We start from the raw sequence: 17,817 nt of genomic DNA, 5'->3' as shown, positions 1-17,817 counted from the left end.
GTTCTATGGATACCTTCTTCCCTAGCCACCTGTGTCATCACTCAACATCATGAACAAAAAGGCCATGGTGGCAGGGATGGAGATTATGCATGGGCTCAGCAAAATGGACTTCCATCCACCAGGGCCATGACCTTGTGGTCATGGCTATGACCACTGCTGAGGACCCAACACTGAGCAGTAACCAACACTGAGCTCCTGATATGGCGCCATCCCCCTAGGTAATCAGCCAGCTACCTGGAGGCAGGTTAACAGAGCTTCCATCAGGGAAAGGGAAGCATTTGTTTTTACTGAAACAGACATTTATTCTGGCTACAGATTTGCCTTCCTTGCTCACAATGCTTCTGCCAAAACTCCCATCAGTAAATTTACAGAATTCTTTTTCTACTATCTTGGTATTCCACACAGCATTGCTTCTGACCAAGGAACCCACATCACAGCACATGAAGGACAGCAATGGGCCTATGCTCACTGGTCTTATCATGTTCCCTACAATCATCAAGCAACTTGTTTCATAAAACAGTGGAATGGGCTTTTGATGATTCAGTTACAGTGCCAGCTAAGTAGTAATACCTTGCAAGGCTGAGAGAAGGGTTCTCCAGAAAGCCATATAAGCTCTGAGTCGGCATCCAGTACATTGTGCTCTTTTTCTCACAGCCAGAATTTATGGGACCAAGAATCAAGGGTTGGAAATGGGAGTGGTACTACTCACTATTGTCCCTAGTAATTCATTAGCAAAACTTTTCTTCCTGTTCTTGTGACCTTACTCTTTGCTGACCTAGATGTCTTAATTCCAGAGGAAGGAATATTTTTTTCCAGAAAACACAACACTGATTCCATAGAATTGGAAATTAAGACTGCCACTTGGCCACTTTAGGTTCCTTACACCTCTAAATCAACAGGAGCAAGAGTGAGAGTGGAGGTGGAGATGCCACACACTTTTAAACGACCAGATCTCAAGTGAACCCAGAGCGAGAGTTCACTTATCAACAAGCGGATGGCCCAAGCCATTCATGAGGGATCCACTCCTGTGATCCAAACACCTCCCACCAAGCTCCACCTCCAAGACTGGGGATTACATTTCAACATAAATTTGGACGGGGACAAATATCCAAATTATATTACCCTGTGATTGAGATCAGTGGAAAACTACAACAATCCAATTCAAGCAGGACTACTAATGAAGAATGACCCTTCAAGAATAAAGGTTTGAGTCACCCTAACAGGTAAAAAACCACAAGCAGGTAAGGTGCTTGCTGAAGGTAAAGGAAATACAGAATGGTTAGGTAAGAATATACATATAATCCAGTCTATCATTGATGGACATTTGGGTTGGTTCCAAGTCTTTGCTATTGTGAATAGTGTCACAATAAACATACGTGTGCATGTGTCTTTATAGCAGCATGATTTATAATCCTTTGGGTATATGCCCAGTAATGGGATGGCTGGGTCAAATGGTATTTCTAGTTCTAGATCCTTGAGGAATCGCCGGGGCCTGTCGTGGGGTGGGGGAAGGGGGGAGGGAGAGCATTAGGAGATATACCTAACATAAATGACAAGTTAATGGGTACAGCACACCAACATAGCACATGTATACATATGTAACAAACCTGCACGTTGTGCACATGTACCCTAGAACTTAAAGTATAATTTTAAAAAGGAATATATGTATAAATAGTAGCTACAAACACGCAATCAGTTACAGAAATAAGGACTGTAATTGTATTTCCTCCTCATTTTGCTAAGAATACATCTATGTGTGTGTTTGTGTGTAATATCTTTGTTTTCATTCCCCTCTTATTCCCTCATCATGTAACATAAGATGCTCATATCAGAATTTAAGCACTGTTGATTTTACATCATAGTATTTAAGTTATAGAATATCAAGGAGAGGAGCAAATATCACTCAAGGACTTTACCTCCTTTTCTGAGAAAGAGATTGATGTGTTTTCCAGTTGTACACAGGGTACTTGTATCATGTTAGGTAGAATATGACCTAGTTATTATCTTCATTTGAAAATTAAGTATGGTTTATGTAGCTATGTATAGGTGCCAAGTTGACAAAGGGTGTAGATTTGCAATGGTTAATTTTATGTGTCAACTTTTCCAAGACATGGGGTGGTCACATATTAGGCTAAGCATTATTTCTGGATATGTCTGTGGGGAGTTCTGGATAAGACTAAATTGGTAAGCCAGGTAAAGTAAAATGCTCTGCCTATGGTGGGCATCATCCAATCCACTGAGGGCCTGAAAGAATGAAAAAGTAGAGGGAGGAAGAATTTCCTCTCTCTGCCTTTTCTTGCTCTTGGACTGAGACTTACACCATCTGCACTCCTGGTTCTCAAGCCTCCATACGTGGAGTGGAATTTACATCATCAACTTTCCTGGGTCTTCAGTTTGCAGATGGCAGATCCTGGGACTTCTCAACCTTTATAACCACATGAGTCCATTTCTTATAATAAATCTCATTATGTACATACATATTATATATTTATATATTATATATAAACAAATATATATTTATATATCTACAAACTGTGTATATATGTATATATATAGACAGATTCTGTTTCTCTGAAGAACTGTAATACAAGTCCCTGATTCCCATGTCTTATTTTATTCAACTCCCACTTCTACTAAAATAACTTCCATTAGATGAATATTAGTGGGTATCTTAAAATGTAATTTAAATTTGCAAAACATAACCATGTTATATTAATGTTAAAACTCAAATAAAATTGAAGTATATCTTGTTATTAAAACAACTTGTATCACTGGAAAGTACACAACAACAGAATATGTATGAAAACAAAAGGGTTCAATCTAATGAGTCAGTAACTGCAAATTTCCCTCCATTTTAAGTTTTGAATATTAGATTAAAATCATAAAACTTACATATTTTGAATTATTAATTAGTGGAGAAATTTTTTTAATTATACAATCAAATTTTTTACTTAGTTTCAACTCCCTTTTCTTTGCCTTTTAGCTCTGCCTGCTATCTTGAAAAACAAGTAGATACTTTCATTAATAAAAATTCCAAAAAATAAAAAATAATACATTATATTCAGTTGGAAATATGTATCCACACTATTTATTTTTACTTAAGCTATAGGCCCATAAAAGAATCTTTAGGCTGGGTACAGTGGCTCATGCCTGTAATCCCAGCACTTTGGGAGGCTGAGGTGGGCACATCACTTGAGGCCAGGAGTTCAAGACCAGCCTGGCCAACATGGTGAAACCCTGTCTCTAGTAAAATATAAATTAGCCAGGCATGGTGGTGCTTGCCTATAATCCCAGCTACTCAGGAGGCTGAGGCATAAGAATCACTTGAACCCAGGAGGTGGAGGTTGCAGTGAGCCAAGATCATGCCACTGCATTCCAGCCTGGGTGATGGAGCAAGACTCTGTCTCAAAGAAAAAAAAAAAAATCTTTAATCCTACTAAATACTACTTTTTTAAATTTTTCCTTTCAATTTGTTGATATCTTCTACAAAACATAGAATGTTTAGATGCTACCACTTAAAATCTTAATTTTTGCTGCTCTTAATCCATTTTCATCTGCCATAAATATTTTATAAGATTTTTTTAAATTCTGCAATATATAGAACAGCTCTCCCACAACAAATAAACAAATAATTATAGGGCTTAAAATGTCAATAGTGCTAAAACTCTACTTTAGATGTAAAAGGCCTTTAAAAAATCTTATAAAAATTATAGAATGTTTAGCAGCATCCCTTGCTTCTACCTATTAGATGACAATAGCAGCTCCACATTTGTGACAACCAAAATGTCTCCGCGAAATGTCCCCTGTGAGATAAAATTGCCTCAACTTGAGAACCACTAATGTATAGACAGTTAAAAGAGAAGCTACTACTACCAACAGCTCAGGCTAAACTTACACACAAAGTGTGAAAACAAAGCACTAGACCACACGACCACTAATGCATGTCTGACAGGAATCCACTGGGAATTATTTCAATACCTACCTATATAATCTTATTTTCATTAGGACAGAAGATAATATTTACAGTTATAGTCTTTTTTAATATCAGTTTTTAAAAAATGTTCCCAGTCTCATCTATGAAAAGAAGTAAAGTTGATGGATCCAAAATGGAATCTAGACTGACAAATTTGAACAACAAACCAGCCTAACTTTACAATTTACTAAGAAGTGAATGATTCCCTATATACTTTCTAAATGTCTTAATGTGTAAAGTGCGTTTTTTCTACAGTGCTATTAAATGGTAAGCTAATGATCATAAAGCAGCAGTGTGTTATAACTACAGCACCATTTACCCATAAATACTGACCATACTACAGTTGCTATTTGCCGAAATGCATTTCTTGTCATCACACCATTGGCACCCATTTGTATTGGCAGTACAGCTGGCACAATCTGCATATCTGTAACATCTGTCATCAGAAGCAGCTATAATACAAATGGGAGACAATATATCAGCACAAAAAAGAAAACCTTACTCTTCTTAATTTACAATATCTATTTAAGAATCATTAAGAATCACTAAGACATTTTTTAACCAAAGAAATGACCTTCGGTTTCAAAGTAAGTTTTCTAAAGATTAAGACAACATTTGTAGTTCAACTGTGTTTACAGGATTTTCGAGACCTTTTACCCTCATTTTAATTATTCAATATACAAGGATCCTACAGTCACTTTAAATTCACACATTTGGGCCAGGCGCGGTAGCTCATGTCTGCAATCCCAGAACTTTGAAAAGCCAAGGCAGGCGGATCACTTGAGGTCAGGAGTTGAAGACAAGCCTGGCCAACATCACGAAACCCATCTCCACTAAAAATACAAAAATTAGCCAGGTGTGGCGGCACACGCCTGTAATTCCAGCTACTCGGAAAGCTGAGGCAGCAGAATTGCTTAAACCCAGGAGATGGAGTTTGATCACACCACTGCACTCCAGCTTGGTTGACAGAGTGAGACTCTGTCTCAAAAAATAAAATTAAGTAAATAAATTCACATATTTTAGAGAAGATCAAAGGATTTACAGACATTTTATTGAACAAAGGGTATTACTATATATACAAAAGAAAACATCATAACAAATTCTGTTTATCATCCTTTCTAAAGATATCAAAATACATCTGAATTAATACACATTAGTAAAACTTAAAAATACATTTACTAATTATAGCCTCAAAAATGTATAATAACTCCCATCATTTAAAACACCAAATAATATTTATCCAAATAGTTAATTAGCTAACTGATTAATAATTGACTGGTAACTTTTCATAAGTCTCATTTATTTATTCACCATTCTATAAGAAATGTAATACCAGAACATTAGTCATGAAATGCTAGAAAATTTTTTTACTTTATGGTGTGGTTTAGCAATAATTCAGGAAAAAAAAATACTGCATGGAAAATAAATTATTTCATTTTATTTCTTTAAATCTAACAATATATCTTAGAAATGATGTATTGGAAAGTATTTTAAACTTATATTAGAAAATAATTCATATATATGACCATGTTATATATATTGATATATATATACTATATATACAGATTTCAAAAATAAAACTAAAAATAGCTAATAAAGATATTAAATTATTAATCACTAGGTTCAAACATTAGAATTCCTAATTAGGGTATTATAAATTTTTCATTTCTGTAGCTACTAAAGTAATTCTTATAAGCAGAAGATATTTCTACTTCTGTAGAAGAGAAATTTTGCTGCCAGAGAGAGGAAAAGAAGAAGAAATTTACCTGTTTTAGGAGGGCACTTTGCTCTAACAATATTATTAGTATTCCCAGATTCCCAAGATTCACAGTGATTTTTATTCCAAACACATTTTATCCCTGGACCAGCATTTTTACAAAGTTCTTCATCTGTGAAAGCCTTGCAATTTGGAGGCTTGTATACAAGGATATCATTAAGGAGTACACTAGAAAATCCCCCAAATATATACATGGACCTATTAAAAACAAAACAAGAATCTTAAAGAAACACTGTTAAAAGTCTCTATCTAATGATTTAGTTATAAAAATAAGCACAGATTTAAATATACATTTTATACTATTTTAAGTACTTCTGTTAGTTCTGTTCTTTAAGATCATATTTCTAGCATACAATATGATATAAAAACACCAGAGGAAGTACTATATAATTTCTTGAAGACTTTCCAGACAAAATATGAAATATTCTATAAATCTTAATATATTAAGAAAACACTAAGTCTTCAAAACATGTTTTATTGTTAATACAAGAAAGGAAAAAAAAACAAGGATTATATACAACATCCCTTTGTCAGAAAAATAAGTGTTGTTTTTAATAAGGTAGTAAACAATATTTTTTAAAAAAGATAATAGCTGTACATAGACAAGACACACTTTAGAACTGCTATTTGGAATTATAACTTTTCAATATAGACACAGAATTCTGAAATTAGACACAGAATTCTTCTTATGGTGTTTCATTCTTTTAAAATAAGAAAACTAAGAGTAAAATAATCAAAAAGATTTTTAAAATTTCAGTCTGGAAAGAGATGCCTAGACAATACTAAATTAATTCTAACCAGTGCCAAAAAAGGTTGAGATGCCCTTAAAACAGCATATTTTTCATGTCAAAAATATTATTAACATAATAAATTGAATCAGCCAAAAAAGGCTTCCAAAATGTATTTTATTATTTAAAAAGGTAAAATAAAAATCAACCAGAGAACCCAAGAGGTTTTATGTTTCACAGTTTTCATTTATTACTGTTTGGACAGCCAATTGATATCACTTACACAGTTTCATTGTGGTCAAGTCATTTTGTGGCAATAGTGGAGAATTTTTACATATTTAGGATAAGGTGGTAATAAAAATGGGCTTATAAAAAGGTCATTCTGATTTACAAATGTTAAGCTACTAAATGAGCTAGCAGATTGTTACCTGTCACTGGATTCCAAATTACCAAAATTTTGAGATAGAAATACAAAAATTATATTAACTTAAATGGGGAAGGCAATGTAATGACCATCGAGTCCAATTTCTCAATGGATATAAGGACTGTAAGGTCCAGAGAGGTTAAGAGACTTGTCAAAAATCACCCATTTCGTAAATGACAGAACTAAAATGAGAATCTAATTCTTCTCACTTTCCTTGTTCTCCTTGATAGAAATATGGGGCTAGCCTCTCTATCATTTCAGTTCCATCTTTTTAAAAGAAGAGTCATTCCTTATCTGATCTCTGGAAAAAGAAAAGAAGGCAGGATGACATAGAAAGGTATCTGATGTTTTATCTCGGCACCTTTCTTTTACCTATTCCCATGTCCCTTAAATATATTAAACAAGAAAGGAAAAAGATATGATTAACAAATCAAAATGTATTCTATGGTAGAGCAGAGATGCATAAAATCCAATACCACTAAGTACCAACGATAATTTTCAAAAAGAATACCAGAATATGAGGATAGTATGACTGATATCGGTGACCCTCTAAAAATTGGAAATGTGCTTCTTTTACCCATTAATGACTACTGCAGAGTGTCCAAATCTGTTGACGTCTCTATGAAGATTTGGTTTTGGTAGTATTTTCCATTCATCACAAGCTAGAAAAAAGAGAACAGAAAACCAAAAACTGAAATAAAATAATAAACTAAGACAAATAACATAAAAACATCATTGGCCAAATTAAAGATATACTATGCACAAGCAGGAAGCCAAAAAAAAATTCTCACTAATTTTCCATGACCTTCAATTTAGCATAATTACTCAACTAGCACTATTCCTTAAATAAAAATGACTCTTGCCAAGAATTCCCATAAATAATTTTAAGCATATGAGAATAAGAAAATGAAAGGAATGAACGTAGAGGTATTTTATATTGGAAGATAATTTCAAAGACATATCTTTATTAAATATACCAGGTAAAACTTATGAATGTCAGTATAGGGCACACCTATTTGAAAGTTAAATACTGAATCAAATATTACATGTATGCATACAAAAGTAAATGGCATATATAATGTCCGCTGAAATAATACCTAAAAATATAATCATCAGGATAAAACATTTAAATCACTTTAATGATTTGATATTTCAAAAGAAAAGTTTTTTTATGTAGAAGGGAATTATTTTAACTGCAAAATTTCTAGATAAAAAATGAAAATCATAAATAATCTATGAACTATATAAAAACTATGGAAAGTGGTTAAGAAAAATGTGTATTTCAATATAAACTCAAAATTGACATATATACTAACATAAATTTGAGATTTAAAATAATTCATCATTCAATGACTAGTAACATTGTCAATACAGTGTTTTAGATTTCACCTTCTTAGAAATGTCATATCTATAAAGGCATGCCTTGGTATTTCATAAAAGCATATAGATATAACAAGATCTTTTAAAACAAATTAATTTTGTTTAGGTAAAAGCCTTTATGGAACAAGAAAATAATCTTAAGTATAGTTAGTTGTAAAAGTTAAAGTAATGAATTACTTGTTTTCTTATTTAAGTAATTATATCTATAACAATAATAAAATAAATTTGGTTTCAACTCAATATTTTATTAATTAATATCAAAAAGTTATAAAAACCAAAACTGTAAGTTTAGAAAATGATGTTGAAAGACTGAGAACAATAAAATACATGTTGACTTGCATATGCTAAAGTATACTCCAGGAAACACAAATCTCCCCCAAAAAAGTGTATTCATTTAGTTTGTATAATCTGTCTTTTAAGTCCACAAGGTGTATCTGCCTATTAAATACTCTCTAAACAGAGAGCGTAAAGGTACAAAACCTAACCTAACTTTATGTAACAGTGTTTTCCCAATGTGTTGTCCAAAGGAGCACTTTTCACATAATGCCTATTAAGATCCTCAAGAGTCAATGCTCTGAAGATCACATTTCAGAAAATATTATTATAGAGGCCTATGATAAAGAATAACAGACTGCCAATTTTACATGTTAGAGTTAATTTAAGAAATGTACATTATATGTGTGTAGTACTATTAGGTTGGTGCAAAAGAAATTATATAAAGTATAAATTGTATACTTTTATATATAAAGTATATATAAAAGTTCCAAAGTGTTTTCATCTGCATATCTTAAAATGCTCTTTATAAGAATCCAGTGAAATTGATTAAGCAGGTACTACCCTATGTTAGAAATGAAGAATCAGACCTATGGGAAGGTAAATAACTTGTATGAGGTCCATTTGATTAATGGATCATACAGTAATTCTGTGTGTAATTTTTTAAGAAACTGTCATTCTGTTTTCCATAGTAGCTGGACCATTTTACATTTTTACCAGTAATGCAAAAGGAACAAAAATGTTTCCATGTCCTCGTCAACCCTTGTTATTTTCTGTTTTTTGTATCATAGCCATCCTAATGAGTATGAATAAGTATACCACTGTGGTTTTGACTCGCATTCCCTAATGATTAGTGATGTTGAGCATCTTTCCATGTGCTTATTGGGCATTTGTATATCTTTGGAGAAATGTCAATTATACAGCTCATTTAAATTTATAGATATTAAGTGGTACTGTGCAATCATTGTAACCATGTTAGAGTTTTCCATGTTATGACTATGTGAAATATTTACCCATTAAACTGTCAATGATTAGCCTTTTTAAAGATTTTTTCCTATTACAGGTCATGTTGGTATATTCACTGTTATATGTATCTTGTGCATATTTTGAAGGTTTCTCCAGATTTCCAAGAGGTATAAGAAAAGACACAACTTCGATTTTACTAGATTTTCCCAGTTTGCTCCCCAAAGTAGTTGTGTTGACCCACATTAGCAGTGTACAACAGTTCCTCTTGTTTTATATTCTCTACAATATGTAGCTCTATCAGACTATAAACTTTTACCAATCTGATAAATGGCTTGATTTTGCATTTTTCCAGTTACTGGTGAGTCAACTTATTTTCACATGTATAGGTTATTTGTTTTAGTCTTCTATGAGATCACTGCTCAAGACATGCACATTTTTCTATTTGCTTTTTGTCTTTTTCTTAATAATTTAAAGAATTCTTGATTAAATACTCTGGATACTAATCCTTTGCTGGCTATATGTATTACCATTTATTCTTCCATGCTACAGCATCTTTTTTTCACTTAGTTTATGAAATCTTGTTTTACAGAAAGTTGGTCTTACTTTTAGGTTACCTTATGATCTGTGCTTGTTTATTCAGCAAACAGATTTTAAAAATAATCTCTAACTTTCTAGTAAAGGTTTTCAGTTGGCTTTTACTATTTTGGTCTTCAATCTTTTTGGAACTTATTTTTGTATATCTGGTAAGCATCAAACTTAATTTTTCCCATATATCATATTTTCCAGATGGAAATTTCCAAGTATATGTCCATGCACTAATTTTCCCAATTTTTGAACATTTATCCTTGACCCACTAACGTGTGCATCATTTAATTTCTATACTGTTATAGTTTGCTTTTATTATTTTTAAATATATACATATGTGAAGCTCAAACATCCAATATTTCTACAAGGTTTATCAAAAAAAAAATCCACTGCCCCCTATCTTCCCAAAGCATATTCCAGAATCACAGAGGTAAGCACTTTTAATTCTAAATAAACAGCTAGAAAGAGTTTGTTTTTGTTTTTTTGTATTTTCATCTGTCCTAAACAGCATGCCTCGTTCCCAGTTTCAGATAATATGTCTGACTTCCTTCTTCAGACGGTGAAGCTCTTACATAGACTTACACACACATACTTTCTCTCCCTCCATTCTTTATACCTTTATATTATAATTTTTTAGAGCAATATTCAGTTTCTTATTTGCTTTTTGGAGACGTGGTCTTGCTATATTGCCTAGGCTGGTCTAAATTAATTCCTGGTCTCAAGCACTCCTCCTGCCTCAGCCTCCAGAGTTTCTGAATTACAGGTGCACACCACTGCACTTAGCTAAAGTTCAGTTTTTACTATTTCTGATAGTATATATCTGTGATATTATTTACAGATAAGCCAGGTAGGATAATACATTTTTATTCTTAAATAACTTCAAACTATACTACACACTACCTGACTTCAAACTATACTACAAGGCTACAGTAACCAAAACAGCTTGGTACTGGTACCAAAACAGAGATATAGACCAATGGAAAAGAAAAGAGGCCTCAGAAATAACACAACACGTCTACAACCATCTGATCTTTGACAAATCTGACAAAAAAAAGAAATGAGGAAAGGATTCCCTATTTAATAAATGGTGCAGGCAAAGCTAGTTAGCCATATGTAAAAAGCTGAAACTGGATCCCTTCCTTACACCTTATACAAAAATTGATTCACGATGGATTAAAGACAAATGTTAGACCTAAAACCATAAAAACCCTAGAAGAAAACCGAGGCAATACCATTCAGGACAAAGGCATGGGCAAGGACTTCATGACTAAAACACCAAAGCAATGGCAACAAAAGCCAAAATAGACAAATGGGATCTAATTAAACTAAAGAGCTTCTGCACAGCAAAAGAAACTACCATCAGAGGGAACAGGCAACCTAGAGAATGGGAGAAAATGTTTGCAATCTACCCATCTGACAAAGGGCTAATATACAGAATTTACAAAGAACTCAAACAAATTTACAAGAAAACAGCAACCCCATCAAAAAGTGGGCAAAGGATATGAACAGACACTTCCCAAAAGAAGATATTTATGCAGCCAACAGACACATGAAAAAATGCTCATCAACACTGGTCATCAGAGAAATGCAAATCAAAAACACAATGAGATAACATTTCATGCTAATTAGAATAGCAATCATTAAAAAGTCAGGAAACAACAGATGCAGGAGAGGATGTAGAGAAATATAAATGCTTTTACACTACTGGTGGGAGTATAAATTAGTTCAACCATTGTGGACGACAGTGTGGTGATTCCTCAAGGATCTAGAACTAGAATTACCATTTGACCCAGCCATCCCATTACTGGGTATATACCCAAAGGATTACAAATCATGCTACTATAAAGACACATGCACACATATGTTTATGGCGGCACTATTCACAATAGCAAAGACTTGGAATCAACACAAATGTCCATCAATGATAGACTGAATTAAGAAAATGTGGCACATATACACCATGGAATACTATGCAGCCATAAAAAGGATGAGTTCATGTCCTTTACAGGGCCATGGATGAAGCTGGAAACCATCATTCTCAGGACACTATCACAAGGACAGAAAACCAAACACTGCATGTTCGCACTCATAGGTGGGAATTGAACAATGAGATCATTTGGACACAGGGCGGGGAACATCACACGCCAGGGCCCGTTGTTGGGTGGAGGGCTGCGGAAGAGATAGCATTAGGAGAAATACCTAATGTAAATGATGAGGTGATGGGTGCAGCAAACCGACATGGCACATGTATACCTATGCATCAAACTTGCACATTGTGCACATGTACCTAGAACTTAAGGTATAATAATTAAAAAAAAAAAAACTGCCCTGCCAACCAATGATGAACATGTATAATAGGTGAAAAATAAATTTGTATTCGGTGTTAATCATCTGAAGTTTGGATATTTCTGGTAGACATGGATATATGCTGCCCAGATCATCATTCAAAAAAACAAATTTGTTGTCTGGGTTGCTAGTAGTGCTGTCAGTGAATGGTCAGTTGCAAGCTACCTCACAAACTGCCTGAGGAACACAGGCCCACTTCGCTCAAGGGCACACCCTTCCTAGAATGACCCATATCCAATGACTGATAAATGTGGCAGTAAAAAGGCCTGGCCATTCCAGCCCAACATGGGAGAAGTATGACCAATTATTTTGCCTTCAGTCAATCCTTACAGGGTTGTCTAAGGTTATCTGTCCATATCACAACTCAGCTTCTCCCTTTGTCCAATTCTGCTTCATCCCCCTACCTCTTGCAAAGGCATTGATTGTAAGTGTACTCCCAATTAACATCATGAATACTAAACTCTGCCTCAGAGTCTGCTTTCTAGAGGACTCAAACTCTGACTTGTTTCAGGAATGGTATAAGAAAGTAAGAAATAAGTTGGAGTTTGAGAGCTGGATCATACATTGCCAGGCTAGCAATGAAAAACTCATCATTGGTGGTAGGTGGAGCACAGACAGCTCTTGGCACAAAGTGGCCATCAAGTAACTGCAAAAACTTAAACTAGTGGTAAATTAGGATGGCATGCCAATAGAAGGGAATAGTATAGCAGGAGTGAAGTACTAGATGCTTGAAAAACATGAGGAAGGGTAACTATTAAGATATTAGAATTGCATGTCTACTGCTTAGCCCCAGTGTGCTCTAAAAAAAGATAATGAAAGGCTGATAAAGCCAGAGGGTCTCCTCAGTACCATATAAAAAGACTGCCAATTATAGAAGATCTGCCATTTAAGAAGGTCAAGCCCCAGAAGAAAAAGGACTCTGACAGACAAAATGGGAGTATCAGAAGTTGATGCTCCTTAAAATCTCCCCAAATTTTGAATTCTCAGATTTTCCTGAATCATCTGACACTGCAGAAATGATCCACCCTACCCTCCTAAAACACAGATAGCACTCTGCCTTTGCTTAAACACCACGTAGAGGTTACTCTCCAGCAAGACCTGTGGCCCAGGTCAGGATCTGCTCACATCTTCAGTACTGGCCAGAGGGCCTATAACTTGGGTTGGGTATCAACATAACTCATCCAGGTACATGCTGGGACTGCTAAGGAAAGAAAGAGAGTATACCACCAAAGAATCTGTAAGACCTTCGCCGGTTGCGGTAGCTCACGCCTGTAATCCCAGCACTTTGGGAGGCCGAGGTGGGTGGATCACAAGGTCAAGAGTTCAAGACCAGCCTGGCCAACATAGTGAAACCCCCGTCTCTACTAAAAGTACAAAAAAATTAGCCGGGTGTGGTGGCAGGTGCCTGTAGTCCCAGCTACTCAGGAGGCTGAGGCAGAATTGCTTGAACCCAGGAGACGGAGGTTGCAGTGAGCCGAGGTCACGCCACTGTACTCCAGCCTGGGCAACAGAGCAAGACTCTTGTCTCAAAAACAAACAAACAAAAAAAAACCTAGACAGCTAGACAGTACATGTTGGAAGGAGATGGGAGAGTACAGGTGGTATACGGTTCAGAGGGGAGCTTGATCAAGCAGTCCAGAACCTTATCATTAGATTAGGGAGAGTTTATTGATTTGAAAGCCTTCTCCCAAGATGCAGGATTTACCTTTCTGACAAGGATGCCACAAGAGGTGATGTTAACTTGCTATCTGGATGACTCCTAGAAACATGAAAAATATACCCCATGCTAAGTAAGGTCAAAATGCCGGAACTGCCATAGCAAACAGTAAAGGCAGTGATTAAAAGTCTAAAAATGTGCACATGCTGAAACCAATATACTATATAATGCCAGAAAACCCACCAGGCCATTTTACCTATGGAAAGGGCCAGATGATATGACAATTACCAAAGCCATGAAGAATATGATGGTGGGAGAGACACCAACTAGCATCACTAAGAATTTCGTGGGTCTCCTCCATAGAACAAAGCTGATGATAGAAGAAACTGTAACAGAACTGAGCCCAATGATGGGAAACAACAGGACAACAGAGGCCAGCTGGTAACACTGAAGTAACAGAAGCCAGTCCAAGTAGAGGGTAATTATTGTAATGAGCAGCAAGGTCAAAAGTATCAATCAAGGGAATTAACTTATAAAGAATTATAGAGATATTTAACAGAACATAGTATCCCTAGAGGCAAAACAGATAGTCAACAAGGGTATTCCCAACTTACATTATCAAAAGAAAACAAGGATGGATGATCAGGAGGCTAACTGTAGATGCTGCAATTAAAAAGTCACAATGTATTGCTCAATTTCTGGGCATGAGCCATTTTTGAAATCCAGAGATGATAAATTTTAAATTCTGGGGTGCAGGAAGGAGGACTCTTAAATACCACAGCAAGTGTATGTGTTATTAATTTCCCTAGCTATTCCTCAAAAACATCCATAATAATTTTATTGGTTAAATTGTAGTCTAGAAAGAAAGGCATCACAAACATTTCAAGTACTATTGAACACAGAGTCTGAGTTGACACTGACACCTGCAGATACAAGTATCATTATTGCCTCTTTTTATAGTAAGGATATATGGGGATGAGGAAACAAAAGGAATCCTGGACAAGGTCCAGCTCAAAATGGGTCCACTGGGTCACAGACTCACCCAGTGAGTCGCTGGATACAGAATTGGAATAAACAGACTTAGTAAATGGCACAACACCTACCATATTTGGTCCTTGGTTATCACAGTGGAGGCCTCTGGGAGCTTTTATCCTCTGGGTAACACAATAAATTTTAAAATACTATCACATTCCAGAGAGAGTGGATAGAAGCAATTAGTATCACCCTAAAGAATCAAAATAATGCCAGGATAATGGACCTCATCAAATCTCCATCTAAACCATCAGTTTGGCCCAAACAAAGTTTAAAGGATAGCAGTCACCTACCACCAAGTAGAACTAAAATTGCAGGTGCTATGCAAGACGTATATGTTTTATTAGAGCAAATTAACATGGCCATGGAGTTGGCAAATGTGTTCTTTGCTAACTATCGAAAAAGAGGATCAAAAATCGTTTGCATTCTCATGGAAGGGAAACTAGTATACTTTCACAATTTCACCTTAGGATGATATTAATTCTGCTCTCTTTTGTCATACATAGTCAGAATACATTTGATCCCGTTGAATATCTTGCAGAACATTACGTTGTCCTACTACATTAACACCATTAGCTAATTGGGCCAGATGGGCAAGAATAATGCAACAGAGACCTTCTTAAGACATATGCTTCAAAGGGTGGAAAATAAAATCTACAAAGATTCAGAGACTTTCATGTTGGTAAAATATTTAGTGGTCCAGTGGACAAGAACATTCTCAGACAGCTTATCCGAATTAAAAGACCAATCATGCCTCTTGCAACTCCCATTACAAAGAAGAAAGCAAATCATCTGGTAGGCCTCTTTGTGTTCTAAAGGCAGGACATTCCGCTCCTAGGAATACTGCTTCAGCCCATATACTGGAAGACATTAAAGGCTGCCAGCTCTTTCCAGCCAGGGTAGGAAATAGCTCTGCTGTCAGTGAAGTCTACGCTGCATGCAACTCCGCAGCTAGGGACATATGACCCAGTACATACTATAGTTCTTGGTAGTGTCACTGTTGGAAAAAGTAGTATGTGGAATTTATGGCAAGCCCCAGTGAAAGAATCACAATGCAGTCTTCACACACATGTCAAAGACCATAGCATCTGCTGTGGAAAGTTATATACCTCTATTACTGCCTTGCCATTGGGTCCAGATAAAAATAGAATGCTCAACCATGGGTAATCAAGTGACTATGTGTTGGGAGTTTGCAATCATGAGCTAGTTCTGTTACCAATAACCCTAAGAATATGAAATGGAAGTGGTACCCATGATCAAGTATGAGCAGGAACACAGGGCACAAGCAATCTGTATAAGTATGTAGCTCAAATCCTTATGTCATCCACCACTGCTACATCAACACCCCTCCCTATGGCCATATGGGAAATTCTCTGCCGTCCAGATAACAAGAGGAAGAAAACACAAAAACGTCAGCTTGATATGTGGGCATAAATCAAATGCCTTAAAGCTCAATACTAAATAAATATAATGTGTTTACATGTAGTCTAAACCAATTCTTACACTAAAAAGTCTCTTACATTTTTAATCTGACTACAATTTATATTTCTTGCCAAGAAGAAAATATATTTCTGGAGTACTTAGATTATTATCACTTCATAAACAGTTCAAGGCCAAACAAATTAAAGCAAATTCCATAGTTACTGACATCATGAAAATTACAGAAATAATATTCTATACTAACAAAACAGCCACAATGAAAAGAATGAAGACCATGGTAATATACACTCTCTGGAATACAGGCTTAAAAAAATAAAAAATAAAATAACACACCTGTTAACTTACTCATTATTTAAGGTACTAACTATTAATTATGAACTCAATACACATAAGATCAAAAACTTAGAGTTACTGTTCTCTCAAACCCAAATTTGAGCAAACAGTACTATACCATCAAAACTATTTACACGTGAGGGATAGAAATTATATTAAAACTCAAGCTGAAGGGAGACTGATTTATTTTAACTATTATACAAAAAAATTGCAAGTGGAAAATGTAAATTCACTGGCTTTTTCCATAAATGCTCATGTTTTTTCATTATATATATACATATACATACGTGTGTGTGTGTGTGTGTGTGTGTGTGTGTGTGTGTGTGTGTGTATAATCTGTATTACTGTAAAGACACTTTAAAAAATCTTTTGGCCAGGTGCAGTGGCTAATGCATGCAATCCCAGCACTTTCGGAGGCCAGGCAGGCAGATCACCTGAGGTCAGGAGTTGAAGACCAGCCAGACCAACATAGTGAAACCCTGTCTCTACTGAAAAATACAAAAATTAGCCAGGGATGGTGGCGGGCGCCTGTAATCTCAGCTACTCAGGAGGCTGAGGTAGGAGAGTCACTTGAACGTGGGAGGCAGAGGTTGCAGTGAGTCGAGGTCGTGCCATTGCACTCCATCTCAAAAAAACAAAAAAATCTTTTACTGTTTCACTTAGAATGCCAATTCATAAGTCAGTCTTAATTGCAAATTTGAAATAAGACAGAACGTACACACAGGTTGTATGTAAAAGGCTCATAACAAGATGAATATAAAGAAAAACCTATATCGGCCATTTCAATACTTCTATAATAGAAAATTACATTCTGGATGTTGCCAAATATCTTCTCCCACCTGCCTCTGAAATGATGGTACTTTACTGGGGTTCTGTTTTTTGGCTCCTTACTTCAAAACTTCT

General features: G+C 35.4%; 1 protein-coding gene across 3 annotated transcripts in view; it reads right to left on the bottom strand.

The window, feature by feature from the left end:
* Positions 1-17,817, bottom strand: part of ATRNL1 (attractin like 1) — an 809,729-nt gene that overhangs the window by 638,371 nt on the left and 153,541 nt on the right. For all 3 annotated transcript variants that reach the window (XM_038008819.2, XM_073019389.1, XM_007964178.3), the window contains exons 11-13: positions 7,480-7,564; positions 5,740-5,948; positions 4,307-4,425 (exon numbers count right to left, since the gene is read on the bottom strand). In XM_038008819.2, coding sequence (XP_037864747.1) covers positions 4,307-4,425; positions 5,740-5,948; positions 7,480-7,564 — 413 coding nt within the window. The remainder of the gene's footprint in view (positions 1-4,306; positions 4,426-5,739; positions 5,949-7,479; positions 7,565-17,817) is intronic.

This window comes from Chlorocebus sabaeus, chromosome 9 (genome assembly GCF_047675955.1).
Source record: "Chlorocebus sabaeus isolate Y175 chromosome 9, mChlSab1.0.hap1, whole genome shotgun sequence".
In the NCBI taxonomy this organism is placed as follows: domain Eukaryota; kingdom Metazoa; phylum Chordata; class Mammalia; order Primates; family Cercopithecidae; genus Chlorocebus; species Chlorocebus sabaeus.
The sequence above is the reverse complement of the archived record's forward strand: the minus strand, read 5'-3'. Positions and strand labels throughout refer to the sequence as shown.